General features: G+C 38.8%; 2 protein-coding genes across 3 annotated transcripts; one reads left to right on the top strand and one right to left on the bottom strand.

The window, feature by feature from the left end:
- The first annotated feature begins 1,007 nt into the window (after positions 1-1,007).
- On the top strand, positions 1,008-9,764 carry dbndd1 (dysbindin domain containing 1). 2 transcript variants are annotated; one of them, XM_016256903.1, is made up of 4 exons: positions 1,008-1,248; positions 3,557-3,703; positions 4,425-4,562; positions 7,900-9,764. In XM_016256903.1, exons 1-4 carry the CDS (start codon positions 1,218-1,220, stop codon positions 8,082-8,084), a joined length of 501 nt encoding a protein of 166 aa, XP_016112389.1. In that variant the 5' UTR covers positions 1,008-1,217; the 3' UTR covers positions 8,085-9,764. The 2 variants fall into 2 exon arrangements, with proteins under 2 accessions (XP_016112389.1, XP_016112390.1); XM_016256904.1 differs by having other exon boundaries at positions 7,912-9,764.
- On the bottom strand, positions 4,676-22,310 carry afg3l1 (AFG3-like AAA ATPase 1). The gene is made up of 19 exons (XM_016256902.1): positions 22,141-22,310; positions 21,580-21,670; positions 21,412-21,503; positions 20,714-20,863; positions 20,449-20,523; positions 20,248-20,372; positions 16,940-17,210; positions 16,724-16,861; positions 16,465-16,618; positions 16,200-16,307; positions 14,279-14,404; positions 13,947-14,057; positions 13,493-13,608; positions 13,005-13,205; positions 12,436-12,630; positions 10,999-11,465; positions 5,635-5,643; positions 4,890-4,891; positions 4,676-4,686 (listed from the first exon to the last, which is right to left on the bottom strand). Exons 1-16 carry the CDS (start codon positions 22,219-22,221, stop codon positions 11,241-11,243), a joined length of 2,259 nt encoding a protein of 752 aa, XP_016112388.1. The 5' UTR covers positions 22,222-22,310; the 3' UTR covers positions 4,676-4,686; positions 4,890-4,891; positions 5,635-5,643; positions 10,999-11,240.
- Positions 22,311-23,023: the final 713 nt, after the last annotated feature.

Genomic DNA, 23,023 nt, shown 5'->3' on the forward strand with positions numbered 1-23,023 from the left:
TTGAACTTTCAGTTTCGTAACTTTGCAGATATTGTTTATGATCAAACAGCAACATTACACACTAAACTAACATTAAAAAAGTGAAATCGCAATCAACCACCCCTTTAAAGTTGATTTTATAGTGTTAGTTACCTGAATAATAGTATTAGCCTCAGACGTCATGCCCACAGACCGCTGACTGAACGTGTAATGCGTAAGACACACAAAATGGGAAACACTTCAGGAGTTTCAAAGTAGACATCTGACAGGATTTCTGCGAGGAGTGTGTGTTGCATTCAAGTTGCATTCACGTCCTGAAAAGTGAAGCCAATACATTCTTGATCGCCATCTGGTGGTTGGCTGGGTCAAAAACTCTGCCTTCTCCATGTAAACGAATGGGAAGCTAAAAAAATCTAATACATTTAAAATGAAATTTTCCACAAGATGGTTTCCATCATTTTTGGAACTTCTTATCACACTGATGTATGTTAAAATGTCTATTTTTCTAATAAGTTTTTGTTAGTTATTTGATGCTGGGTGTAGCGTCATGTTTGTGTGCTCGTAATTGGGTCTGCGGGAGTTTGGGTGGGACTTTGATAGCGCGGCTCCAGCTCATGATCACTACTGCACAGACATTTGAAAGTAACTCTATTACCCCCTTGAGTACTGGAGTTGTAACTACAAGAACCACATGAAACACATGCTAGCAGCATCTGTACTCAGTCTATTTGTCTGGCCTTCATCTACTACAACTATTAGCTATATTGGCTGTCGAATCACTATAACCTTTCAAAATAATTTTTTTAAATGAACATTAGAATCATCCACACACAGATATGCCTCTATAAGCCTCTTTTTCCCTCACTTCATCTTATTGCCAAAACTGTGTTATATCACTAGACCTCTGCCTCCCATATGAATCCTTTTTATTGTCTATGGGCACCACCCTCCCTCCTGTTTTGGTGTGTCATGCAGTGTTGTATAGTGGCTGACTGCGTTTCTCTCTAGTGGGACTCTTTATGTGTCACTGTTGTGTGTGCTGCAGTGACAATGGGAGCTAATGTGTGACAGTGCATGTAGGGGTGGGGAAAAGAGAGGGAGGGAGAGAGAGAGAGAGAGCGAGAGAGAGAAAGCGGATAGCTAGAAACAGATAGAGTGTGCACAAGAGGCAGGAGGCGCTCCCTCTAATCCCGGCTGCGACGCCAAACAGCATTGCACCGGCTGCTACAATAGTCTTAATGGAGGCTCAGGCAGACTCTGGTGCTGCAGGTAAGAGGAAACATTTCTTCAGCCGGCACGCTGCAACATTTAAATGCATACTCCCATTGAATTCAATAGCCCGCTGTAAGAGCTGCCACCATGTCTTTTTTTCTTGAATGCACAGACAAAGCAGGCAGTCAGAGGAAGCCGGTTGTGCTCAGTGGCTGGCAGCTTGCATTTGTGCACATGGGAAAAGGCACAGCAACTTGAATAAATTTAGGGTGGTGGCTTATGAATAATAGCAGAATTGTCGAACGATTACTAGAACTGCAATGTGAATAAACGACAAAGGTCATGAGCGAGAGGGATTATTGGATGCAACCCTTTTTGAGAATTTGACATTGAGTTGCATCTTTGCAGTGGTTGCTTTGGGACAATGGGAGTTGGGTACCACTGGGTGCTGCTAAAAATATAGTTCATCTCGGCACGTATGGTTTAGATTGAGAGCCTTTTGGAATACGCAAATATATCCCAATCCATGCAACAATATTTGCATGACTGGCATGCACAAAAAGAGAACAAGCCAGCAGAATCTGCTGTGTGTGGGCTAATGAGAGGTGTGAGGCAGGGAGGGATGACCCACAGACTGCAGAGAACGGCCGCAGCTGGAAATGTCTGTATCATCACATCATGGATTCTTGAGATGTGGGACAAAACATGCTACAGAAGTGAAAAATAAGTTTATGTACCGAGAAATCAGATGAATCTGGATGAATCTGTTAAATGTGTTCTGAGGTATTCGCCTACACTCTAAAAAATGATGGGTTAAATATACCCAGTGCTGGGTAAAATAGGGACAAACCCAGCAATTGGGTTATAGATTTCCTATCTTGCTTTTATGTTTTTGTGAGTCCAAAGTCAACGCAGCCCCAACTGCTACTACAAGAAAAGGGCCTCGCCAAACCACACAAAGCACAGACAATATACCAGAAATATATATACATAATAAATATTTTTATCTACATCTATATAAAATAAAATAAATATGATCAAATAAATAAAAAATATAAAATAATTTAATATTATGCAACATTATATAATACTGTAAAATAATCTTTTCTTTTTTTTTAAATAATGAAAATAAAATTGCAGGACATGTTTTGCTGCATGTCTCAAAAATTAGTGGGATATGCATTCCAAAAATACATAGGTAGATCCAACTGTCCACTTGTTTTCTTGTCCCATGTGTGTAATTTAACTGCCTTCAATGATATAAAACGCTTGTCAGCTTTGACTACTGCCGCAAGAAATCAATAGAGGGCTGAAAGCTCGTTAAACACTCAGGGAAACACAAGCATCTTCTGTTTCACTTCTTTGGCAACCGCTGGCAAACCCCATTAGAGAACGAGACATGGAAAGCAAGAGATCGGCTGTAGACGTAGAGCTAAACTGTGATTGTGAACACCAGAGTAACCGCAATGCTCAAGCTATCAAAAAAATAGTACACCCTAGCAAGTAATGCGCTAACAACCACCCGGAACACCATAATAAATCTGTAGCAACATGCTAACAAACACTGAGAACACCCTAACAATCGCATAGCAGTGCACTGACAACAACTCAGAACATCTTAGCAACCAATTAGCAATGTGCTATTAACCATCCAGAACACCCTAGCAACAGCCTACTGTAGCAAAGCACTAATGACCTCTTAGAACACCTTAGCAACTACATATCAATTTTCTGGCTACCACCCAAAATACCATAGCAACCATATAGTAATGCAGTAACAATCACCCTGAACAGCCTAGCAACACCATAACAACATGCTAGTAAACACATAGCAATGTGCTAACAAGTAACAACCATACAGAACACCCCCCTGTTGAAAAAAACAGCATATGCTGGTTAGGTATGTTTTGACTCTGGAATGCTGGTTTAAGTACAGCAAGTGCCTACTGTAGTAGTGCACTAACGACCACTTAGAATACCTTAGCAACCACATCATGTGTTAACAACCATCTAGAAAACCCTACAACATACTAGCAACCAAATAGCAATGTGCTAACAACCATCTAGAGCACCCAAGCAAATGTCTTCTGCAGCAATGCACTAACAACCACTTAACATCTTATCAGCTACATAAATACATTCCCTGAATACCACCTAGAACACCCTAGCACCATATATCAGCAAGCTAACAACTACTTCGTTATTGTGACAGCAAGTTCTGAATGGGCAAGCAATACTCACATATTGTTCAGAAAAGACATTATGTATTTCATTCTTTGTTATATATTTAACAGCAGATAGTCAATATACAACAAGGGTTTACAATATTTATGCTCTATAAAATGTCTCTCTCTTTTTTTTGTAGAGCCACTTAGAGACAGAGAGTTCCAGAAGCTTCTGAAGTCCTCCAGCTCTGCCAGTCTCACCAGTGAGGCATCCCACAATGCCTCAGGAGAGCGTGTTGGGACCCCAGCACATCATGGCAGCCAGGTGCTGATCAATGAGAAACGACGTGAGTGAAACAGTGACCTGTCAAGAGCACATGCAGGCCATATTTCATCACAGTCAAAACAAAATTAAAAATATGAAATGACATCCTGTGCAACAAAAGGATTTTTTTTTTTACATTTTATTTTGTTTTGCGTTTTCACTACAATTAATAAATTGTCCTTAACATTAACAGTGACCTACATTAATACATTATTTTTTTCTTTTGATTTTGAGGAGAAATATAAGCTAAACATGTTTGCATTAGATTCTGTTAGTTATGCAAGCCCGTTTCCACCACTGAATAAAAACAAAAAAATTGAGACAAAAAATTGTGGTAATTGTGACTTTTTTCTCACAACTGTGAGTTTGCATCTTGCAATTCTGCCTTTTTTCTCAGAATTGCGTGGTAAAAACTCACAATTCTGATTGTTTCCCCTCACAATTGTGAGATATAAACTCTGAATTCTGCAATTCTGACTCCTTTTCTCAGAATTGGGAGATATAAACTTGCAATTGCAAGAAAAAAGTCAGAATTGTGACATAAAAAGTCGCAATTACCTTTTTTATTTTTTATTCAGAGGTGGAAATGGGCTTCCATACTTAATAGTACACCCCTTAGTACACAACATGTCTGAGCATGTCTGAACAATGAAGTCAATTTAAGAATATCACTGAACTACTCTTAACCAGTCCTCTGGTCACAGTAATGCAGGTACATTCTGATATCTTCTGCCTGATCTCAGAGCCTCTCAGCAGTGTGTCCTCTCTGGAGGTACACTTTGACCTCCTGGACCTGACGGAGCTCACAGACATGTCTGACCAGGAGCTGGGGGAGGTGTTCGCTGATTCAGATGAGGAGAATCAAACAGAATCCCCAGCAAGTGAGTCAGCTCTCAGAATTTGTACAGTTTTTACCATATCAGGAGGCTTAAAATGAAATCAATCCATTCTTCAAACATATTCTTCAGAATCTGTTTTAAAAATTAAAGTGAGAGAAACTGAGTGCTGCAGGGATGATGACATATTTTTGTAGGCCAACCCGGATGTTAGTATCCCCCTGGTTCCCTTGACAAGAAATCAATAGGATTTTCCCAATGGTTTTTGGATAATTGCAGAAAATAAGCTCTGTGGCTAACAAATATTAATAAGCCTAAATACAACCGCTAGAATTAAAAAGCTAAAGTTAGGCTATAAACAAACTATGGCACGGCTGCATTTCCTAAACGCCATGCGTCATTTCCAACAACTTACAGTCTTTATTTAATATCTTGAAGATATAATAGTTCACAAAAGCATGAGTATAAACACAACAAGGCTGTAAAAGTACAGAGTAGATGAGTTTTCCTATTCGGTGTGATTATGTTTAATGTCCCTGACAACCTCTGGAGTCCTATTAGCAACTTGTTAATAACCAAGAGAAGTAAAAGCTTTAAAAAAAATCACGAGTCGGGTATTACTTTTATATTTTAATAAAAGAATAAAATGTGAAAATATCTTAAGTTTGTGTTAACCGCAGACTTTATTTCAGGCATTTAACCAAAAACACATTCAAAATTAATTTAACTAATAAGTTAACTAATTTCTGTGTTTTAGGACCCATTCCTGCAGCACTCCATTGTTTATGACTGAATGATCACTGTGAAGCAAGGCAAATAAAATGGATGGATAACATTTTGAGAAGAGTATGTTGGATACTTGGCTGCAGGCACAGTTAAAGGGTTAGTTCACCCAAAAATGAAAATTAGTCCATAAATTACTCACCCTCAAGTCATCCTAGGTGTATATGACTTTCTTCTTTCAGACGAATCCAGTCGGAGTTATATTAAAAATTGTCTTCGATCTTTCAAGCTGTTTAATGGCACTCAGCGGGTGTTGCATGCATCAGTCCAAAAGAAGTTAAATAAAAAGCGCCCATCCATTAAAAAAAGTCTCACACGGCTCCCGGGGGTGAACAAAGGCTTCCTGTAGCAAATCGATGTGTTTTTGTAAGAAAAATATCCATATTCAAATGTAATAATCACTTTAATGTAGCTTGCGCTCACTGTTGTACACAGAAGCAGCTCCGGGCGGATGACGTATGAGTTCAGCGCTGCGCATGCGCCGGTGAGTCTCGTGAAAACCAACGTTTGTTAACAGGAGCAAAGGAAGCAAAGTTTCCTTACTTTAGCAAAGGAAATTCTTCTTTACAAATCCTCGTTTTGTACTTCTAATTAGTGACCGTTGTTTTGTTTTGATCTCTCCCCTGCGCTTCCGCGTTCGTTACTTCTGAGCGGCGCATGCGCAAAGCCGACCTCATACGTCATCCGCCCGGAGCTACTTCCAGTGTACAACAGTGAGCGCAAGCTACATTAAAGTGATTATTACATTTTAAATATGGTTATTTTTGTAACAAAAACGCATCGATTCGCTACAGGAGCTGTGTGAGACACTTTTTATTAAGGATGGGCACTCTTCTTTTCCAAACTTCTTTTAGACTGATGCACTGCAACACCCGCTGATTGCCATTAAACAGCTTGAAAGATCAAAGACAATTTTTTATATAACTCCGACTGGATTCATCTGAAAGAAGAAAATCATATACACCTAGGATGACTTAATTTTATTTTATTTAAATTGTGCACTTAATTTTAGTTTAATTTATGGGCTAATTTTCATTTTTGGGTGAACTAACCCTTTAAGTGATTCCATGTAAGTCTACAGTGAGCACATTATTATTTGATTAAGCTCTGAGCTGAAGTGCACAAATGTGAACATATTAAATATTTAAACTATGAGGCAATGTCAGAGGCATTCTGAACAATCCAGATTAGCATTACCTCGAACCTGCTGCTTAAATGTTACACTCCCTGGTCTCCAAGTTATGTGAATAACATTTTGTCTAGACCCCAAATTTGTTAGTGAAGACAGAGTGCCATTTTTACTTCTGCTTGTTAGTATAGGCATTCCTACCGAACTGTTGTATCCTTATACATTATTAGTCACCTCAGTGTATCGCTATGCACAAAACTAAACTTTAACTAAACACCTACAATGTCTGTCCCTAATGTGGCCTCAGATTGCAGAGTCTCATCGAAAATGAATGACATCCGGATGCTTTTTTTTTACTCCAAATTCCTGTCAGTGTGAGCATCCCTAAAGACAGCATGTTGAGGAGTCAAACAGACATGACTCATATGATCTCTGTTCCAAAATCTAATGAGCTGCTTTGCTGTCTACTGCCTACATTGGTAGCAGCTCTCTGAAGCAACATCCTAACTGTCATGGAACCTCGTCAGTGACTGGTTTAAATAGCTCTTCATGGGCAGCAGCTCAGTGACTGATCACTCACACCCAGAGGCGGAGCTAGGAGTGTACAGGTGTGGCCATGGCCACCATAGACCGAAGCGTGGCCATCCCTTTGGCCACGCTGCTCAAACCCCCCTGGTTCCCAGGGATCAAAATCCTGCAGAGTTCAGCTCCAACTTTCCACAAACATACCTGGCTAAAAGTTTCTAGTGATCCTGAAAATTATGTGAATAGCTGGTTCAGGTTTGTGTAATAGGGGTTGGAAATAAACTCTGTAGGATGGTGGCCATCCAGGAGCAGGCTGACACCCCTGCCTAAAACCACCCTTTCATGATGCTACCTACTAATGTAGGGGAAGCCAACCCTGCTCCTGGTGGGCTACCCTCCTGCAGACTTCATTTCCAACCCTGCTCCAATACACCTGCCTGGATTTTAAGAATCCTGAACTCCTTGTGTATTTGATCGGGGTTGGAACTAAATTCTGCAGGAAGCTACTCTTCAGAAGCAGTGTTGGCTACCCCTATACCAGGGATCTCCAACCCTGCTTATGGAGAGCTACCGTCCTGCAGACTTCAGTTTCAACCCTGCTTCAACACACCTGCCTATAATTACCAAATTACCCTGAACACCTTGATTAGCTGGTTCAGGTGTGTTTGACTGGGGTTGGAGCTGATATCTGCAGGTCGGTAGCTCCAGGAGCAGGGTTGGAGACCCCTGTCCTATCCTAATGCTATTCATATGGAGATAAAAGACACTTTTGTCAAAAGCAGCTTACCTGTTGGAACAGCATTCATGAGTGGACCTATGGTACCTTAAAATGCCAATTGTAGTAGGCAACTGACTAGGTTTTGGAACAGAACTATGGCCTCCAAATTATTCAAAAATGGTTAGCCAGTGGTCATGAAGGTGTTTTTCATTAGTTGGTTTTGTAAGTTCACCCCGCAGATCGACAGCAGCCACCATTACCTAGATTTCCACACAGTGGTTACGTCCGCTCACCCTCCTGGACCCGTGGTGGAAAAGGGGAACAGCAGCCAAGAGATCGAAAGCACCACAGTGACTCCGAAAACACAGAGCCAATGCTGAAGATAGAGCGCTCCCAATCCCAGCAGCCTTGAGTCAGGGGCAGCTACAGGGGCTTAGGAAGAAAAAAAGCCCTTGTGCTGAATGTGGAGCTTCCTTCTCAAGCAAGAAGATGAGGAACTCTTGGGATAAAAGGACATGGTCATCCCACTTAAAGATAATGCAATCCCTTTGTCCATTATAGACAAGAAGAGAGCTCCAATAAGCTGCAGTAGGTGTAGACTCTTCCTCAAGATGGAACAGACTTCATCCAACTAGGATTTTGGGACTCCTCTTTGGGACCGAGTTACTTTCAGTCTTCTCCACGTGACTACTGCATATGGAGAACTTGCAGCATGATGTAGCATTATGGACAACACTGGTTCAAGCAATGTGAATCTAAAGAGCAACTGAGGAATTCCACAGTGATTTGAATCTTCAAGGAACTGTTTAAGGAACAGTGGAATGTGTCGAAGCAGCAACTGTGATAAGACATTTCCAGAGAATCTACAGCATAGTTCAAGACATGGCAATGTAAAGAGAGAAGTTACAATAATTCCCCAAAAAGTGTCCTTTGAGGAGATTCTGCATGAAAATAGGGAGACCCAGAAACAAAGTGAAATATCTTGTAAAAAAATTCATGCCTAAGGCCTGAAACATACCCTACACAAGTACATGAACGCAGACACTTTGAGAATTTGTCAGAACGGAATTCATATTGCAGCATATTGCACTGCGTTCTCATCATTGCAGACAAGAGGGTGTTTCTGCTAGTATTAGTTTAAGCCAGTGAAGTCCAGTCCTGTTATGAAAGGCCACCTTCCTGTGGACTTTATCTTCAACCTGTCCTAACACATTGGATAGGACTGGATAACCCTGCATAAGCACTCTTCTATGGTCAGTTTTATCCCGTAAGGCAGTGTTTCCCAACCCTGTTCCCGGAGGCACACCAACAGCACACATTTTCAAACTATTCCCAAATGCAATACACCTGATTAAATTTATCAGCTCATTAGTAGACACTGCTAGACCTGAACGGATAGGTCAGATAAGGGATACATCCAAAAAGTGATGGTGTTGGTAATGTTGGTGTGCTTCCACACTTGGTGTGTTAGGAAATACTGCTGTCATGTTGGAACATCAGTTTAAAGAGTATAATGCTGAATGTGTTATTTTAATTTTGACCAACTTTTTGATGGTAGTGATCACCCCCTTGAGTACTGAGGTTTATTACAGCCACAGTAACACAAGAACGCACATTAAATATGTACAGCAGGACCACCCAAGCATTCTGACTTGTGTAGAATATGTTTCTGGCCTAACTTACTGAGTACAGCACTTGAATGGATAAAAGGGATAATAATCTTTTAGCAATATGTTTTTTAACCTCTCTGTATCATTAAATGTCATTAATAATTTCACATCAAGATAACATTCAAATCACAGTCCTCAGTTGTGATCACCGGTGCACAGCAGGAAAATATGCCCGATCCACATATAATCCTAAAAGAGAAAAAAAGCTATTGGGTGTCAAGTCCAAATGCAAATTCCTAAGAGTAAAATTTTTTACAAATTTCTGAACTCCTATCAAAAAGTTGTACTGTATATGTCACCAGGGTTATTACAGGGTTCAATGATGTCAAGCATGATCTATACACAAGGTCACATCGGAGAAGAAATTTACAAACTACCAGAATCATTAACAAGTCTGCCAAATCAAGGAGGACAAAAAACTAACAGGAATAAATGTGAAATGTCAAAGATCAGATTGTTTTTCTTCTTTTTCTTTCTCCAATCCATTTTACTATATTTATTACTATAGAAAGCAGGTCTTGTGACACAACACCCTCTCAATTAGCTCTAAATGGAGACAACGTGGTACAGTTTAATTTAATAGATTATATGGACAGCATTGGTCATGCTGACACCAAAGCATAATACAGAAGCAGCACGTGATGCGCAGCTTAAGAGGCTCGCCTTTCAGACTAAAGAACAGTCCAACAAAAGGTGCTTTCGTCTGAGGAAAAGCCTTTTAGAAAGAATATCCACAAACATAAACTAGGCATTTATACTCTTTCATAATTTGTTAACAACCAAAAATAATAGCAAGATTTTGTAGCTCAATGTATTACCATCATATTTGTAGATAGCACTGATTCTGGATGCTACTTGGCAACATCTCACCCATCTAAAATGGGAGCGTCCCTGATGAACAGAATGCTTGGAAGAGGAAGTATGATAAATCATCTAGCTATGCCCTACTTCTGCTGATGGCAGTGTAGACTGTATGGTGCATAGAGATACAATATAACAACATTTTAAGTGCTAGTAAAGGTTTTTGCCCTTTCTGCAGATTAGACACTGTAAATATAACAATGGAGAAGTGGTGAATTCATAAATATGTATACGAAGAGTTTCAAGCTGCAAAAATGATCCAATTAATTCCTAGGGTCAGATAAAAGGTGGAAATTGGTCATAAAAGAATAAATTATGACAGACTGTTTTTTGTGCAAGAAACCTTCACTTACATTATAAGTAGACCATGAGAAATACAATGTATGAAACAACACCTTTAATTTAAATAATCACAATTTCACTTTCAAAACTTTTTTTTTCTTAGAACACACAAATGAAAGTTGTACAAATATACATTTCTTACACTTCTATTAAGAGGAAAAGAGAATAAAAATGATAGAATTTAGTTTATGATATAATGGCAGAAATAGAAGGATAAAAAATAACAAATAAGATCATTCTAAGTTGTTGAACTGGCACAGGGGTAGGCAAGTTCGGTCCTAGAGAGCCGCAGTCCTGCAGAGTTCAGCTCCAACCCTAATCAAACACACCTGAACAAGCTAATCAATGTCTGCAGGATTACTAAGGCTATAGGCAGGTGAGTTTTTTTTTCAGGGTTGGAGCTGAACTCTGCAGGACTGCGGCTCTCTAGGAGCGAACTTGCCTACCCCTGACTTGGCATAAAGAGTTCATGGTGTTGGGTGTTTAAGTTTATCAAGTATAGTTTATGCCGACATAATACACAGATTAAGGCATTTCAAATTCAGTAAAAATCCCCTGCTTTGAATTAACAATGAAACTGAAATGCAAATAGCAACAAAATTCACAATCTTCATCTTTTAAGCCAAGAAGACTCTGCTTTCCCACTGGATTTCCACAGTAAGGCAAGTGTCAGAGGCAGGTGGAAATTATTTGTTTCATGCAGCCTGTTTTTCCTGTGAAGCTGGAGGTTCTTCCTGGGTTTCTCCTCTCTCTTTGTTCCAGTCCTTCAACCCTTCTGGAAGACTTGTATCTTCCTCAAAGCTTCCAGTGCCCTCCACAAACTCCTCATATGTGGACTTCTCCTCAAATGGCCTGGGCCCCAGCAACTCTATCATATCAGCTTTGTCTAGAACTTCTTTTTCCAGCAAACGCTTACCAACCTATTCACAAAAACAAATGCATATTTGCATCAACCACCTGACAGAGATGGTCACTTTACAGCTTTTCACGCTTGAAATATTTAACCCTGGGTCATTCTAAATCCTGGAAAAACAGAATCCTGGGTGATTTTGGTTCATGTTGTACACCGCTCATAATTTTCCTGGGGTTAACAATTCATTATTTGTATTGATAAGCTGACATTTCACACTGTGCATTCAAGTTTTTCCTGAATGGACTTTTCAAACTATATACATTAGAATTAAACTCTCCAATGAAACTCTCCAATTTCATCACCATTTGACAATTTTCCCCTCAAGCCCCTGAATAGACTGGATGCTGTGTTCCTGTCACTTTGCAAAGCATGTGAATACGAGGAACCCAACTAGATGTCTGTTGCTAAGCATCTAGTAGTTACATTGTAACACCGCATCGTTTCACATGGTACAAGTTTGCCACTGCAATGCAGGGTTAATACTGCAAAAGCATTGCCAGCCTTAACCCCGGGTAAAAAGCGGTGCTAGCCTCACTTCACAATTACAAGCATGAAATGTTCTTTTATCAAGGGTTTAAAGCAGGCTTTAGAACGACGATAACCCAGGGTTAAGTGCAGTATGTAAAGCCCTTTTGAAAGCGTAATTTCACTCAAATCAGAGCTATAAATCTCATAGTATGAACTAAAAACTTTGATTTAAGGTAGAGCTGAGTGACCTCAACATGACTGTTGAAGATTATAGTGCTAATTTGCCTTATTTAAAGAAAGGAAGCAAGTAGATGTGAAAAATAATGGGACCAAGGACTGAACCCTGAGGCGCTCCCGCAGGTCACTAGTTCTGACATCTCTGGCATTACTTTGAGAGCTGTTGTAATGGCAACTAGATTTCACACTATTTAAAGCAAAAAATCCAAGCACACCATGAGGCACCACTGTTTTCCAGGATAAAATAACATCAGGCTGTTGGTTGTTCTCACCATCTCCACCTGCTCTCGTTTCTCAATGATGAGTTCCAGTGTTCTCTGAAAGGCCCGGTCGACCAGATCTCTGACCTCCTCATCAATGAGTTCTGCCGTAGCCTCACTGTAGGGCTTCTCCAGAACCATCTCACCCTGCCGGGGCAAGTCAAATGACACCTGCCCCACTTTCTCGCTCATGCCAAACTGAACAATCTACAACAGAAAAGTAGGGGAAGAAAACTGTCAAATAAAGTTGATATATGCCAAAGATTTGGCTTGTAATAAAAAAGTTATAGGTTGAAAGTCTCAAGAAGCAATTAATGGGCTATCACAACTGTGTTGATTAATCATTGCATTAACTGCCAGAACAGTCGCAGAATCATTTTAACAGCCATTAGATTGTTAGCAGATTAACAAAATAATTATTAGTTTCAGCTCTACTCCAAATGGATTGTACCTGTACGTACATTTGGATAAAAGCTTCTGCTAAATGAATAAAAAATACAATGTTGCCATGTTGCTACAGCAAATGCTGTGGCACACCGAACCACTGAATTTATGATCCAAAGCAAGCACAATATCTCTACCTGAGCATATGCTGACTGTGTGACCTTCTTAAGGTCGTCATGAGCCCCAGTTGTGATCCTGTCAAAAAACACCCGCTCGGCCACACGCCCACCAAGCATCATACACATCCTGTCGAATAGCTGCTCCCGTGTATATAAATACTGCTCTTTTGGAAGGTACTGTGCATAGCCCAGGCCTTTCCCTCTTGGAATTATGGAAACCTGGAATGTGTGAACGAATCCAATAAATTTCAATAAAACAATTTAAAGATGATTGACTCAATTTAAATTGAACTATATAGCTACAATGCTACTCCTGGTGCTGTAACATGAAGTTCATAGTTTTATACATAGTCAGTTTTGCCCCTTGATCATTGTTAACTTTTTTAAGCAAAGCTAATGACAAAGCAATGAACATTTTTTCATTTGAAGCTAAAATACATGTTATTTATTTCATTTGGTGACTTAAGTCATTGGGATTTAAAATATATTTTGGGAAATTACATCACCTTGAGCAATGGGTCAGCATGTTGGAGAAACCAGCCCACTACAGCATGTCCTGCTTCATGATAGGCTACAGTCTTTTTCTCAGTGGGTTGCAAAACCTGAGTCTTCTTCTCCAGACCTGTAACATTAGAACAAAAAATATGACATTACTAAGAAATGTATTTTAATTTTAAATTTAGGATAGTTAAAGCTGTATAAGCCAACTCAAGCAATCATATATGGAAATCTTCAGCACCACTAAAAAGGAATGAATTAAGAAAATCTATATCCCTACTTTGCGTTATCTAATGGAACGAAGCATGTAGATAAGAAAAAGAATGGGACCCAGGACTGAATCCTGAGGTACACCACAGGTCACTGCTATCGTCACTAATATGACTTACAGATCTGAACATGTACATCATACTTAGTAGGATGTTTGCAGGATATGCTGCAATTCTAAGCTCTTCCGTTTACCTCCGATGACTCTGTCGATGGCTTGCTCAAAGTGCTTAACATTGATGAATTCATTCAGATATCTAGCAGCAATGAGAGCTGCTTCATTACAGACATTTGCAATATCAGCACCTGGAGGAGAGAAATATTAGGGTCTTTATATAGCAATAACACAGCAATATTATGGCTACACTTATGATTACTTAATTACCATAACAACTACATCAGCCTACGCTCAAACATGAATTTCAAATACATAATTATCATACAACATATAATTTTTCTGCTATGGCTTGCACATTTATTCTGTTCAATAGGAAAATGAGTGTCTAACTAAGTCAATGCTCACTCACCAGTGAACCCAGGTGTAGCAGCTGCCATTTTCCTCGCAATGGCATTACGGTCCAGACTCGGGTCCAGTTTGAGTGGCTGCAGATGCACTTTGAATATGGATGCTCGACCCTTAATATCAGGAGGTCCTGAAGGATTGACAAAGTACAAACCTTAGATATTGGAAAATATTTGTTCTAAGCCCACTACACATGAATACTGTTAGTGGTCAACTCAGTTTTAAAGACAGTAAATAACACTTGCTGCAATTCATTTACATAATATATTTACTGAATTAGAAAAAAAAAAAAAAAAGTAAACAAAAAATAACTTAAAAAAAAAAAACAGACTTTAGATAGATAGACTTTTAGACTTTAGATCCTTTAGATAGCAACATCTCGATTCTGAAATCCTAATATAGTATTTATTAATTTTTTTAACAACAACAAAAAACACAGTAACCGACAGTGCACTCTGGAAAGCATGTTCTCTTAATAAAGACCAGGTGAAATTAAATATTTATTAGATATTCAAAGATAAAAAAAAAATAATAATTCAAAATGATTTAACTGTGTATTTGCTGAAGGCTGATGGTATATGATAAAGTATTATAGCAGTTACCTTTCTACTACTACTAATAATAATAGACCATAATACTATTTTTATACTTTTTCCTTTTTACATAATTTATTAGACAGAACTGTTAAAGACAGTAAACTAATAAAAGGGGAGAATGGAGCTTCTGTTTGTCTGCATTCAGGTGCTGATATTCTCAGTACTGTCAAAATAAAAGTCCCAGTGCTGTCGAAATAAAAAACACACTTCTGAAACTTACTTGCTAAAAAGAAAAAATTTACCAAGCATCCAATTATGTAATATATCGCTTGATCACCAAGTATTAGGGGTGGAATGGTTCAACTTATTCACGGTTCGGTTTGTATCACGGTTTTCGAGTCATGCTTTCGGTATGGTTCGGTATGTGCTATGTTTAGGCAAAAACTATACTGTCAAATAAAAATAAAGAAAATAAGAATAATCTATCTAACTACTAGCAACAGCACAAATAAATACAATAGAGTAAAGATACAAATAAAATAAACAGTGCTTTTCAGGTTTTTTTTAGGTAGGTTTAACATTAGTTTCAGGTACAGAAATTGAATAAAGTAATGAAATGTAAAACAGCATTGCATATTTGACTGTATAAATGAAAGACGAATATTTATTAAAGTTACAAAAGCTATTCAATCAAGAGCAGTGAGTGATTTCTTTGTTGCTGTTTGATTAATATTAAGAAAGTGCTGTCACTTTAAGAGAATGCACTGATACAGTGCGTTCAGTTGGCTATGTCTGCTATAGGATACCAAGACGGACATTTTGACATAATTTTTGTGTGAATTTGTCCATTTAAACACAATACTTCAGAGAAAGCTTAATATCTGCGGCGTGTTCTGAGGCACGGGTTTGCACGCTTCGAATGAGCTTGCGTCCTCTCGCGTGGCTCTTAAATGTTTAAACTGGCAAAGCTTAAACACAGATATCAATGTGTGCCGTTCAGGTCACTGTTCTCACCTGTGCGCGCGCGCTATCAGCAACCGGGTGATGAAGGAATATGCTTATATTCCAGCATACGGCATTCGAATTGAACTAGAGTGAATGGTTTGTCCACTTTTTTTTTTTTCCATCGCTGTTGTTGTGATGTATTGGGAAGCCAGAATGCTCATCCATCAACAGAAACATATATTAGCCGAACCCTGTTTGTTTTATGTGTTATTTATAGCAAACCATATTACAGATGCTTTGTCAGATTTAAGTTGAACCGTGGTCCTAGTGCGTGCCGAACCGTGTGTGGAGAACCGTACGGTTCGATTTTTTTCCACGAACTGTTCCACCCCTACTAAATATTATATACATTCTGTGGCACTGAACTGAAAGGGAATTTCTTACCCAAGTAAATTTGTCTGTCAAACCTCCCTGGTCGCATTAATGCAGGATCAAGGACATCCGGCCTGTTCGTACCAGCCAGAACTACAACATTTGTACTTGTATTGAAACCTGTAAAAACAAAAATAGTTATAATGTTGATTTGACAAAGGATTTTTCAGATTAAATACAAGTCAAGATCCCAACAGCATGCATACAAATTAAACTACGGGAGTTCCATGACTTTAATCTCTCCTCTGACCTCTTTATCAAACCTCGGACCGCTTACCATCCATTTCCACCAACAGCTGATTGAGTGTGTTTTCCTGTTCACTCTGCCCACCGAAATTCCCTCCGCCCCTTTTCCTCCCCACAGCATCAATCTCATCAATGAAGAGGATGCATGGGGCGTTCTTCCTCGCCATAGCAAACATGTCTCTCACCTAACAACCACAAATGAAAGCCATTACAGGTGAAAATGTTTAATTGTAATAGAATTTATAATCATTGGAAATCAACGGATTAATCAATTCACTGTTCAAACTTACTCTGGCTGGACCAACTCCAACAAACATCTCCAGAAACTCTGAACCGTTGACTGTAATAAAGGGAACGTTTGCCTCTCCTGCAGTAGCTTTAGCGAGCAGCGTTTTACCGGTTCCCGGAGGACCTGACAGCACAGCACCCTGAAGAAACACAGAACATTAAATAATAACAATGCTCCGCCAATAATCTTGAGTTGTTTTCCTTCTGGTAGGTCATACCTTAGGGATCTTAGCACCCAAATCCAGGTATTGTTGTGGGTTCTTTAGGAAATTGACAAACTCCATGATCTCCACCTTGGCTTCTTCGCATCCAGCCACATCCTTAAACTTGATGTCTATGTTGTCTTTCATCATCTTGGCAGTTGATTCGCTCATGCTGAAGGGCCCGCCCCTTCCTCCACCCATCCCTCCTCCCATTGGCCCACGTCGCAGAGTGAAAAGCAAGAAGCCAATTAAAAGTAGGGTGGGAATGAAACTCATCAGAAAAGACCTGGAGAAAGAGGAAGATATAGTAGCATAAATATATTTATATTATTTAAGTTTAATATTATTTATTTAATAATTATTTTGTAGTGGTTTACGGCTCTAGACACATCAATGCGTCCGTCACCTTGAAACATATCAGACTCTGCTCATTTCTCACAGCAACAAACCAATGAATTTTCGTAAATGACAACATTGTGCAGCATATGGTTGTAAAAACCATGAGAAACTAATTCCAGACGAAATGAGAGAACATTTCACAGGTGACAATGTGTTGGTTTGTGTTTTTATGTGTTTTAACTCAATATTACAAGTTATTAATATTGAGTAACTTATTAATGTCATGTTAGCTAGTGCCTTCATCTTGTTGTATTGTGTTAAGTTTGGTAATTAATGTTATTAATTTATGCAATTAATAGGCCTATTTCTACTTCTTAAGAAAGCCACTCTTAACACAACTCTTTTAGAGAACTACAGAGCGGTTTCCCTTCTTCCTTTCATTGCAAAAACACTTGAATGAGTTGTGTTCAACCAAGTCTCTGCCTTTCTCACACAGGACAACCTCCTGGACAGCAACCAATCTGGCTTCAGAAGTGGACATTCGACCGAGACTGCCTTGCTTTCAGTTGTTGAAGATAGGTCAGATAGGTCTCAGATAGGTCCTTCAAAGTATCTTGGAGAGGTGAGGTGTCCAAGTCACAACATCTAGCTACTGGGGTGCCTCAGGGCTCAGTTCTTGGACCACTTCTCTTCTCTGTCTACATGGCATCACTAGGTTCTGTCATTCAGAAACATGGCTTTTCATACCACATACACCTACAAAACCACCACTGACTCTGCACCCCTTTACCTAAATTCATTACTTCAGACTTATGTGCCCTCTAGAAGCTTGTATTCTGCAAGTGAACGTCGCTTTATTGTGCCATCTCAAAGAAGCACAAAATCACTTTTACGGACTTTTAAATGAAATGTTCCCTCCTGGTGGAATGACCTGCCCAACTCAATCCGAGCAGCTGAGTCCTTAGCCATCTTCAAGAATCGGCTAAAAACACATCTATTCCATCTTTATTTGACCCTCTAACTCTTGCACTCTCTATTCTAATTTTATTCTTTATAAAAAATTTAAAAAAACACTTGTCCCTTTTAGACTTGCACTCTATTAATTTGGTGCTTGTTTATAAAAAAAAAAAAACTAACACTTGCTTTCTAATCTTTTTGCATTCTATCTGTTTTCTTTTAATTTATTAAACAATTAACAAAAGCAAAAAAGACCTCTAGCACTAGCTTGCTCTATTCTATCTGTTTTCTTTTTATTTATTACATTATTTTAAAAACCCTTGCTACGTGTACTGCGTTAAAGTCGGCATGAAATCAAAATTGACAATTCTTATTTTTTGATGGAATATTGTAGTGTTTATTATAATAATTTATCCCTGCACTTCATAATTAATAAAAAACCTTAACCTCCCCCTCAAAACGACTCCTCTACTCTTCCGGTCACGAGCTATGGCGCAAGGGCGGAGCTATCTGGAACTGCTAGCAGCTGCAGTGACATCAGTGACGTTTTGAATAAACAACAGGGGGAAAATCTGATGCTTCACTTTATAGCACTGACACCATTCATAAGGGAATACGTTACCCTTAAACATTGAAAAGATATTATGATATTACGACAACATTACTCCTAGAACATCGCAAACTAATTATTATTTTTTTCTCATGAATATGACAACCTGCTGGGCTCAGTCATTCAGGCAGTCTCTCTCTCGCGCGCGCGTGCGTGTGTGCTGTTTAGGCATGTTTTGTGCCATTGATCGTCGTCGTCATCCTCAAAAAAAACAACAACATTTATTCATGCTAGGGTGTCGGCACCAAAAACGCCCCAACTTCCAAGGATCCAATCAATGCCCGAAGGATGAAATCAAGTCCCGCCCTCTTATTTCAGATGCCGTTTCACTCGGATATACGTCACAGCAGAGAAGAAAAGTCAATCGCAACTTCCGTTTCATGCCGAATTTAATCTAACTGAGACTTGTTATAGCACTTGCATATCATTGCTCTTTTGTTGATTTTGATTGCATCCATTGTCCTCGTTTGTAAGTCGCTTGGGATAAAACCGTCTGCTAAATGACTAAATGTAAATGTAAAACACAAAATGTAAATAATTATATATTTATTAAAAACACATTATTTGAACGCTTTTATTGTCGTTTATTGAAAACATGTTTTACTATTTGTTAAAAACATAATGTAAATAAATATATTGAAACTAAATTACTTTCATTATACTGATATTTTTCAGTTCATTTTCTATAGTCAACATATTTAGTTGATTACAGAAAATGCAATAAATCTGACCAAAACTTTGGACAAAACAGATTAAAATAAAATATAATTAACAGGTAAGAGCAATTACAAAATATTACATTTTATACATTAATAAACATATATATATATTCTACACCGTTCAAAGGTTTGGAGTCATTAAGATTGTTTTTAAAGAAATTCATATGTTTATTCAGAAATTAATATTTTTATTTAATTTTTAATTGACATTAAAGACTTATAATATTTTTTTTTTAAATTCTGTTCTTTTGAACTTTCTATCCAACGGAGATTCCTGAAAAAAAAATGCATGACTAGAATATGAAGCAGCACAACTGTTTTCAGCATTGATAATAATAATAAATGTTTCTTGAGCAGAAAATCAGCATATTAGAATGATTTCTGAAGACCATGTGACACTGAAGACTGCAGTAATGATGCTGAAAATTCAGCTTTGATCACAGCAATAAAATACGTTTTACAATATATTACAAAAGAAAACAGTTATTGTACTAATATTTCACAATATTACTGTTTTTATTGTATTTTTAATCAAATAAATGCAGCCTTGGTGAGCAGAAGAGCCTTAAAAATATATATATATATTTTTTTTAAATCTTACCCCAAACTTCTGAACAGTAGTTTTATGTATGCACGTAAAATTAAAATAATATATAAAATAATAAAACATTCCTTTCACCGAGTCATCCCAGACTCACCCGTCACTCTCGGAGGTGTAGACCACTGCTGCTCTATGGGACGGCTCCAGACCCAGCTCATAGTGAGCAGCTTCCAGATTCCTCTCAAACGTGTCCACACTGCCGATGTTAAACCACACGTAGCCCTGAAGGTACACAACAACATATCAGTGCCACTCCACAAAAACATTAGCTACTGTGCAACACATGATTCTAACTCACTCCTTCAGAGCTGTCAGCCCCGGGGACCAGGATGACCCTCACAAACTGTTTGTTCACCACCTCTAACCGGTCAACCTGTGCGGAAAAATGACTGTTTCAGTGTGAAAAATGACACAATGGCACTTCACTGTGTGTTGTGATCCTTGAAGACCTTTGAAATGTGTTCATTATCGAGAAAAAGACACACAACACTGCCAACATTCTTCACACATCTTTAAGTTATTGAGAAGCTATATTCCCCATAAATCACAGATATTGTTCTCACCAGTCCTCTGTCCAGGTAGCGATGGACAAAATCCTTCCAGGTAATCTCTCGGCCTGGATCTCTGAGGTAGAGGTACAGCAGGACGGACGCAACGCCTCCCATTGTGATCAAAATATAGCGGAAATCCTTATCGTCCCACGGTACGTCTCCCTGAGTGACATGTTAAAAACACACATGCTTCAATCTTACTGCAATAATGCTAAGATACTAGTAAATAAAAAATAGTAGTAAATAAATTACATTTATACACACACATATATATATATATAGAGATAGAGAGAGACAGAGAGAGAGAGAGAGAGAGAGTACATAATGTTATTTATTTACTACTATTTTTAATGAACACATTAAATACATTTACATAATTTTTTTTAAATACATAAACACCAATTATGAGTTTACATCATGGAATAAATTTTTTTAATGTCCTTTTTCCCCAGAATCATTAATATAAATAAGAAAAACAAAATAAACATTTGTATGAAATCTCATTTTCATGACCATAGTGCGACAAAACATGAATCTTACTGCCACAATACCAAAGGGGAAAAAATGAAAATCTTACGAAGATAATGCAGTTTGTTACAGGAAACTGAAAAGTAGGTTTAAATGTAATGAAAATAGTGTCACAATTGAATGATCCTAAAACCGTTTCTTTAGATGTTGGGGTAAAACACGAATGCTGTTTCAGTGTTTACCTGTAATAGTCGACTCTTCCAGTCTTTCCTCCCTCCTTTCCTTCCTCCTCCTCCTCCTCCAGGCCGAAGCTCTGGTCTGCTTGCTTTACCATCTGAGAGTTTTATGACAGTCTATAAATTATGATTCAAGTGAAAACAAATACTGTCACACTTCTGGTGATGCCTTACCTTTAGGTGCGTCTGTGGAATAAGACAAGAGCGGGAATGTGTATCGATTCCCTGCGGATGATCCTGGTTTAAGGCGGTTCAGGGCTAAAAACTGAGGAAGAAGGAAAGGAGTTAAGAGTCATAACATATAGCTGGAGCAGTTCAAGCTTACTCACCATGACACAGTTATTAGTTACATCACACCAAAGATGTGTTACATCACAACAAACACATGTCAGTAAAGTATACATGACTGATGTATAACACAAGTATATATATCTATAGTTATACATATATTTATATGCACACACACACACACACACGTTAATATACACATACGCGCACACACACACACGTTAATATACACATACACACACACGCACGCACGCACGCACGCACACACGCACACGTTAATATACACATACACACACACACACGCACGCACGCACGCACGCACACACACACACACACCAGACCAACACCATATCACATACTTTTTAAAGTGAAATCATCAGATATAATAAATCAGTGTGAGTGTGCTGGACTATAAACACATGTCCCCTCTCTCTCTCTCTCTCTCACCCGGGGTCGAGCAGCAGCTGCAGGGTTAAAGCGCAGTAAAGCTCTGGATCCGGAGCGCACCGCGGAGAGCAGCCCAGCCATGAGCACCACACTTCAGCCAGAATCCCTCACAGCAGTCTCTCGGAGCAGATCTCATGAGTTGAGTAACTGCTGCGCTGAATGACATTTCCACCAGCATGACCCCACAGGCCGCCTGCGTGACGCCTGATAAGATTTCCAATGTGTTGCTTTCGTTTTGAAAATTGCTTTTGTGGGGAAATAGGTCATTTTATTTATTAAATATGTTTTTGAGGTTATAATTAGTTTTAGTAATATATAAATATATCCATCAACGAAATGTAATTTAGCTTTGAACAGGCAGTTAAAAGGCGACTTTGGGTCCTTGTATGCCTGCAGTGCATTGCGTGAGGGCGTGACTTTTTCCAAGCGGAAACCCCGCCCCGCAACCGATTCTAACGATTTCATTGGTTGTGTAAATCATGTGTAACCCGTCTCTTCCTCCAGGGGGCGCTGAGTGACTCGCTGCTCCATTGAGTCCCATTCAAACACAAGCACGGGGTTGTCTTACAGCAGTGCTTGTACCCTCTGAGGCGCGTGACAGCAGCTCGCCAAGCAAACATATCTATACAATGGTGACATAATACACTGAACACAAACAGGTACAACACCAAACATGGTTTCTGAGCTTTAGTCGAGGCCGCATTTAATACAAGACACAAAAGACAGACATTTTTGTAGTTTAAAACAGACAAACTGTCCTCAGATAATCTGATGAAACTGAAATGAGAAGATGCTAACCTCATTTCCTCCAAACTGCTTCTAAAACACTGGAATACAGCAAATATAAATATATAAAAGTCTATGTGCTTTATCGCAATGTTTG

This window comes from Sinocyclocheilus grahami, unplaced genomic scaffold (assembly GCF_001515645.1).
Source record: "Sinocyclocheilus grahami isolate Dianchi unplaced genomic scaffold, SAMN03320097.WGS_v1.1 scaffold1487.1, whole genome shotgun sequence".
Taxonomy (NCBI): Eukaryota; Metazoa; Chordata; class Actinopteri; order Cypriniformes; family Cyprinidae; genus Sinocyclocheilus; species Sinocyclocheilus grahami.

Bases quoted from the DNA above. Each gene is read 5' to 3' on its own strand.
- dbndd1 (XM_016256903.1), top strand. From the start codon at position 1,218: ATGGAGGCTCAGGCAGACTCTGGTGCTGCAG. The intron at 3,704-4,424 runs GTGAGTGAAACA...GCCTGATCTCAG, and splicing joins GCTGATCAATGAGAAACGAC to AGCCTCTCAGCAGTGTGTCC. The intron at 4,563-7,899 runs GTGAGTCAGCTC...TGGTTTTGTAAG, and splicing joins TCAAACAGAATCCCCAGCAA to TTCACCCCGCAGATCGACAG.
- afg3l1 (XM_016256902.1), bottom strand. From the start codon at position 22,221: ATGGCTGGGCTGCTCTCCGCGGTGCGCTCCGGATCCAGAGCTTTACTG. The intron at 14,058-14,278 runs GTGAGTGAGCAT...TCTCTCCTCCAG, and splicing joins TGCTACACCTGGGTTCACTG to GTGCTGATATTGCAAATGTC. The intron at 13,609-13,946 runs GTAAACGGAAGA...CTAATGTTACAG, and splicing joins CATCGACAGAGTCATCGGAG to GTCTGGAGAAGAAGACTCAG.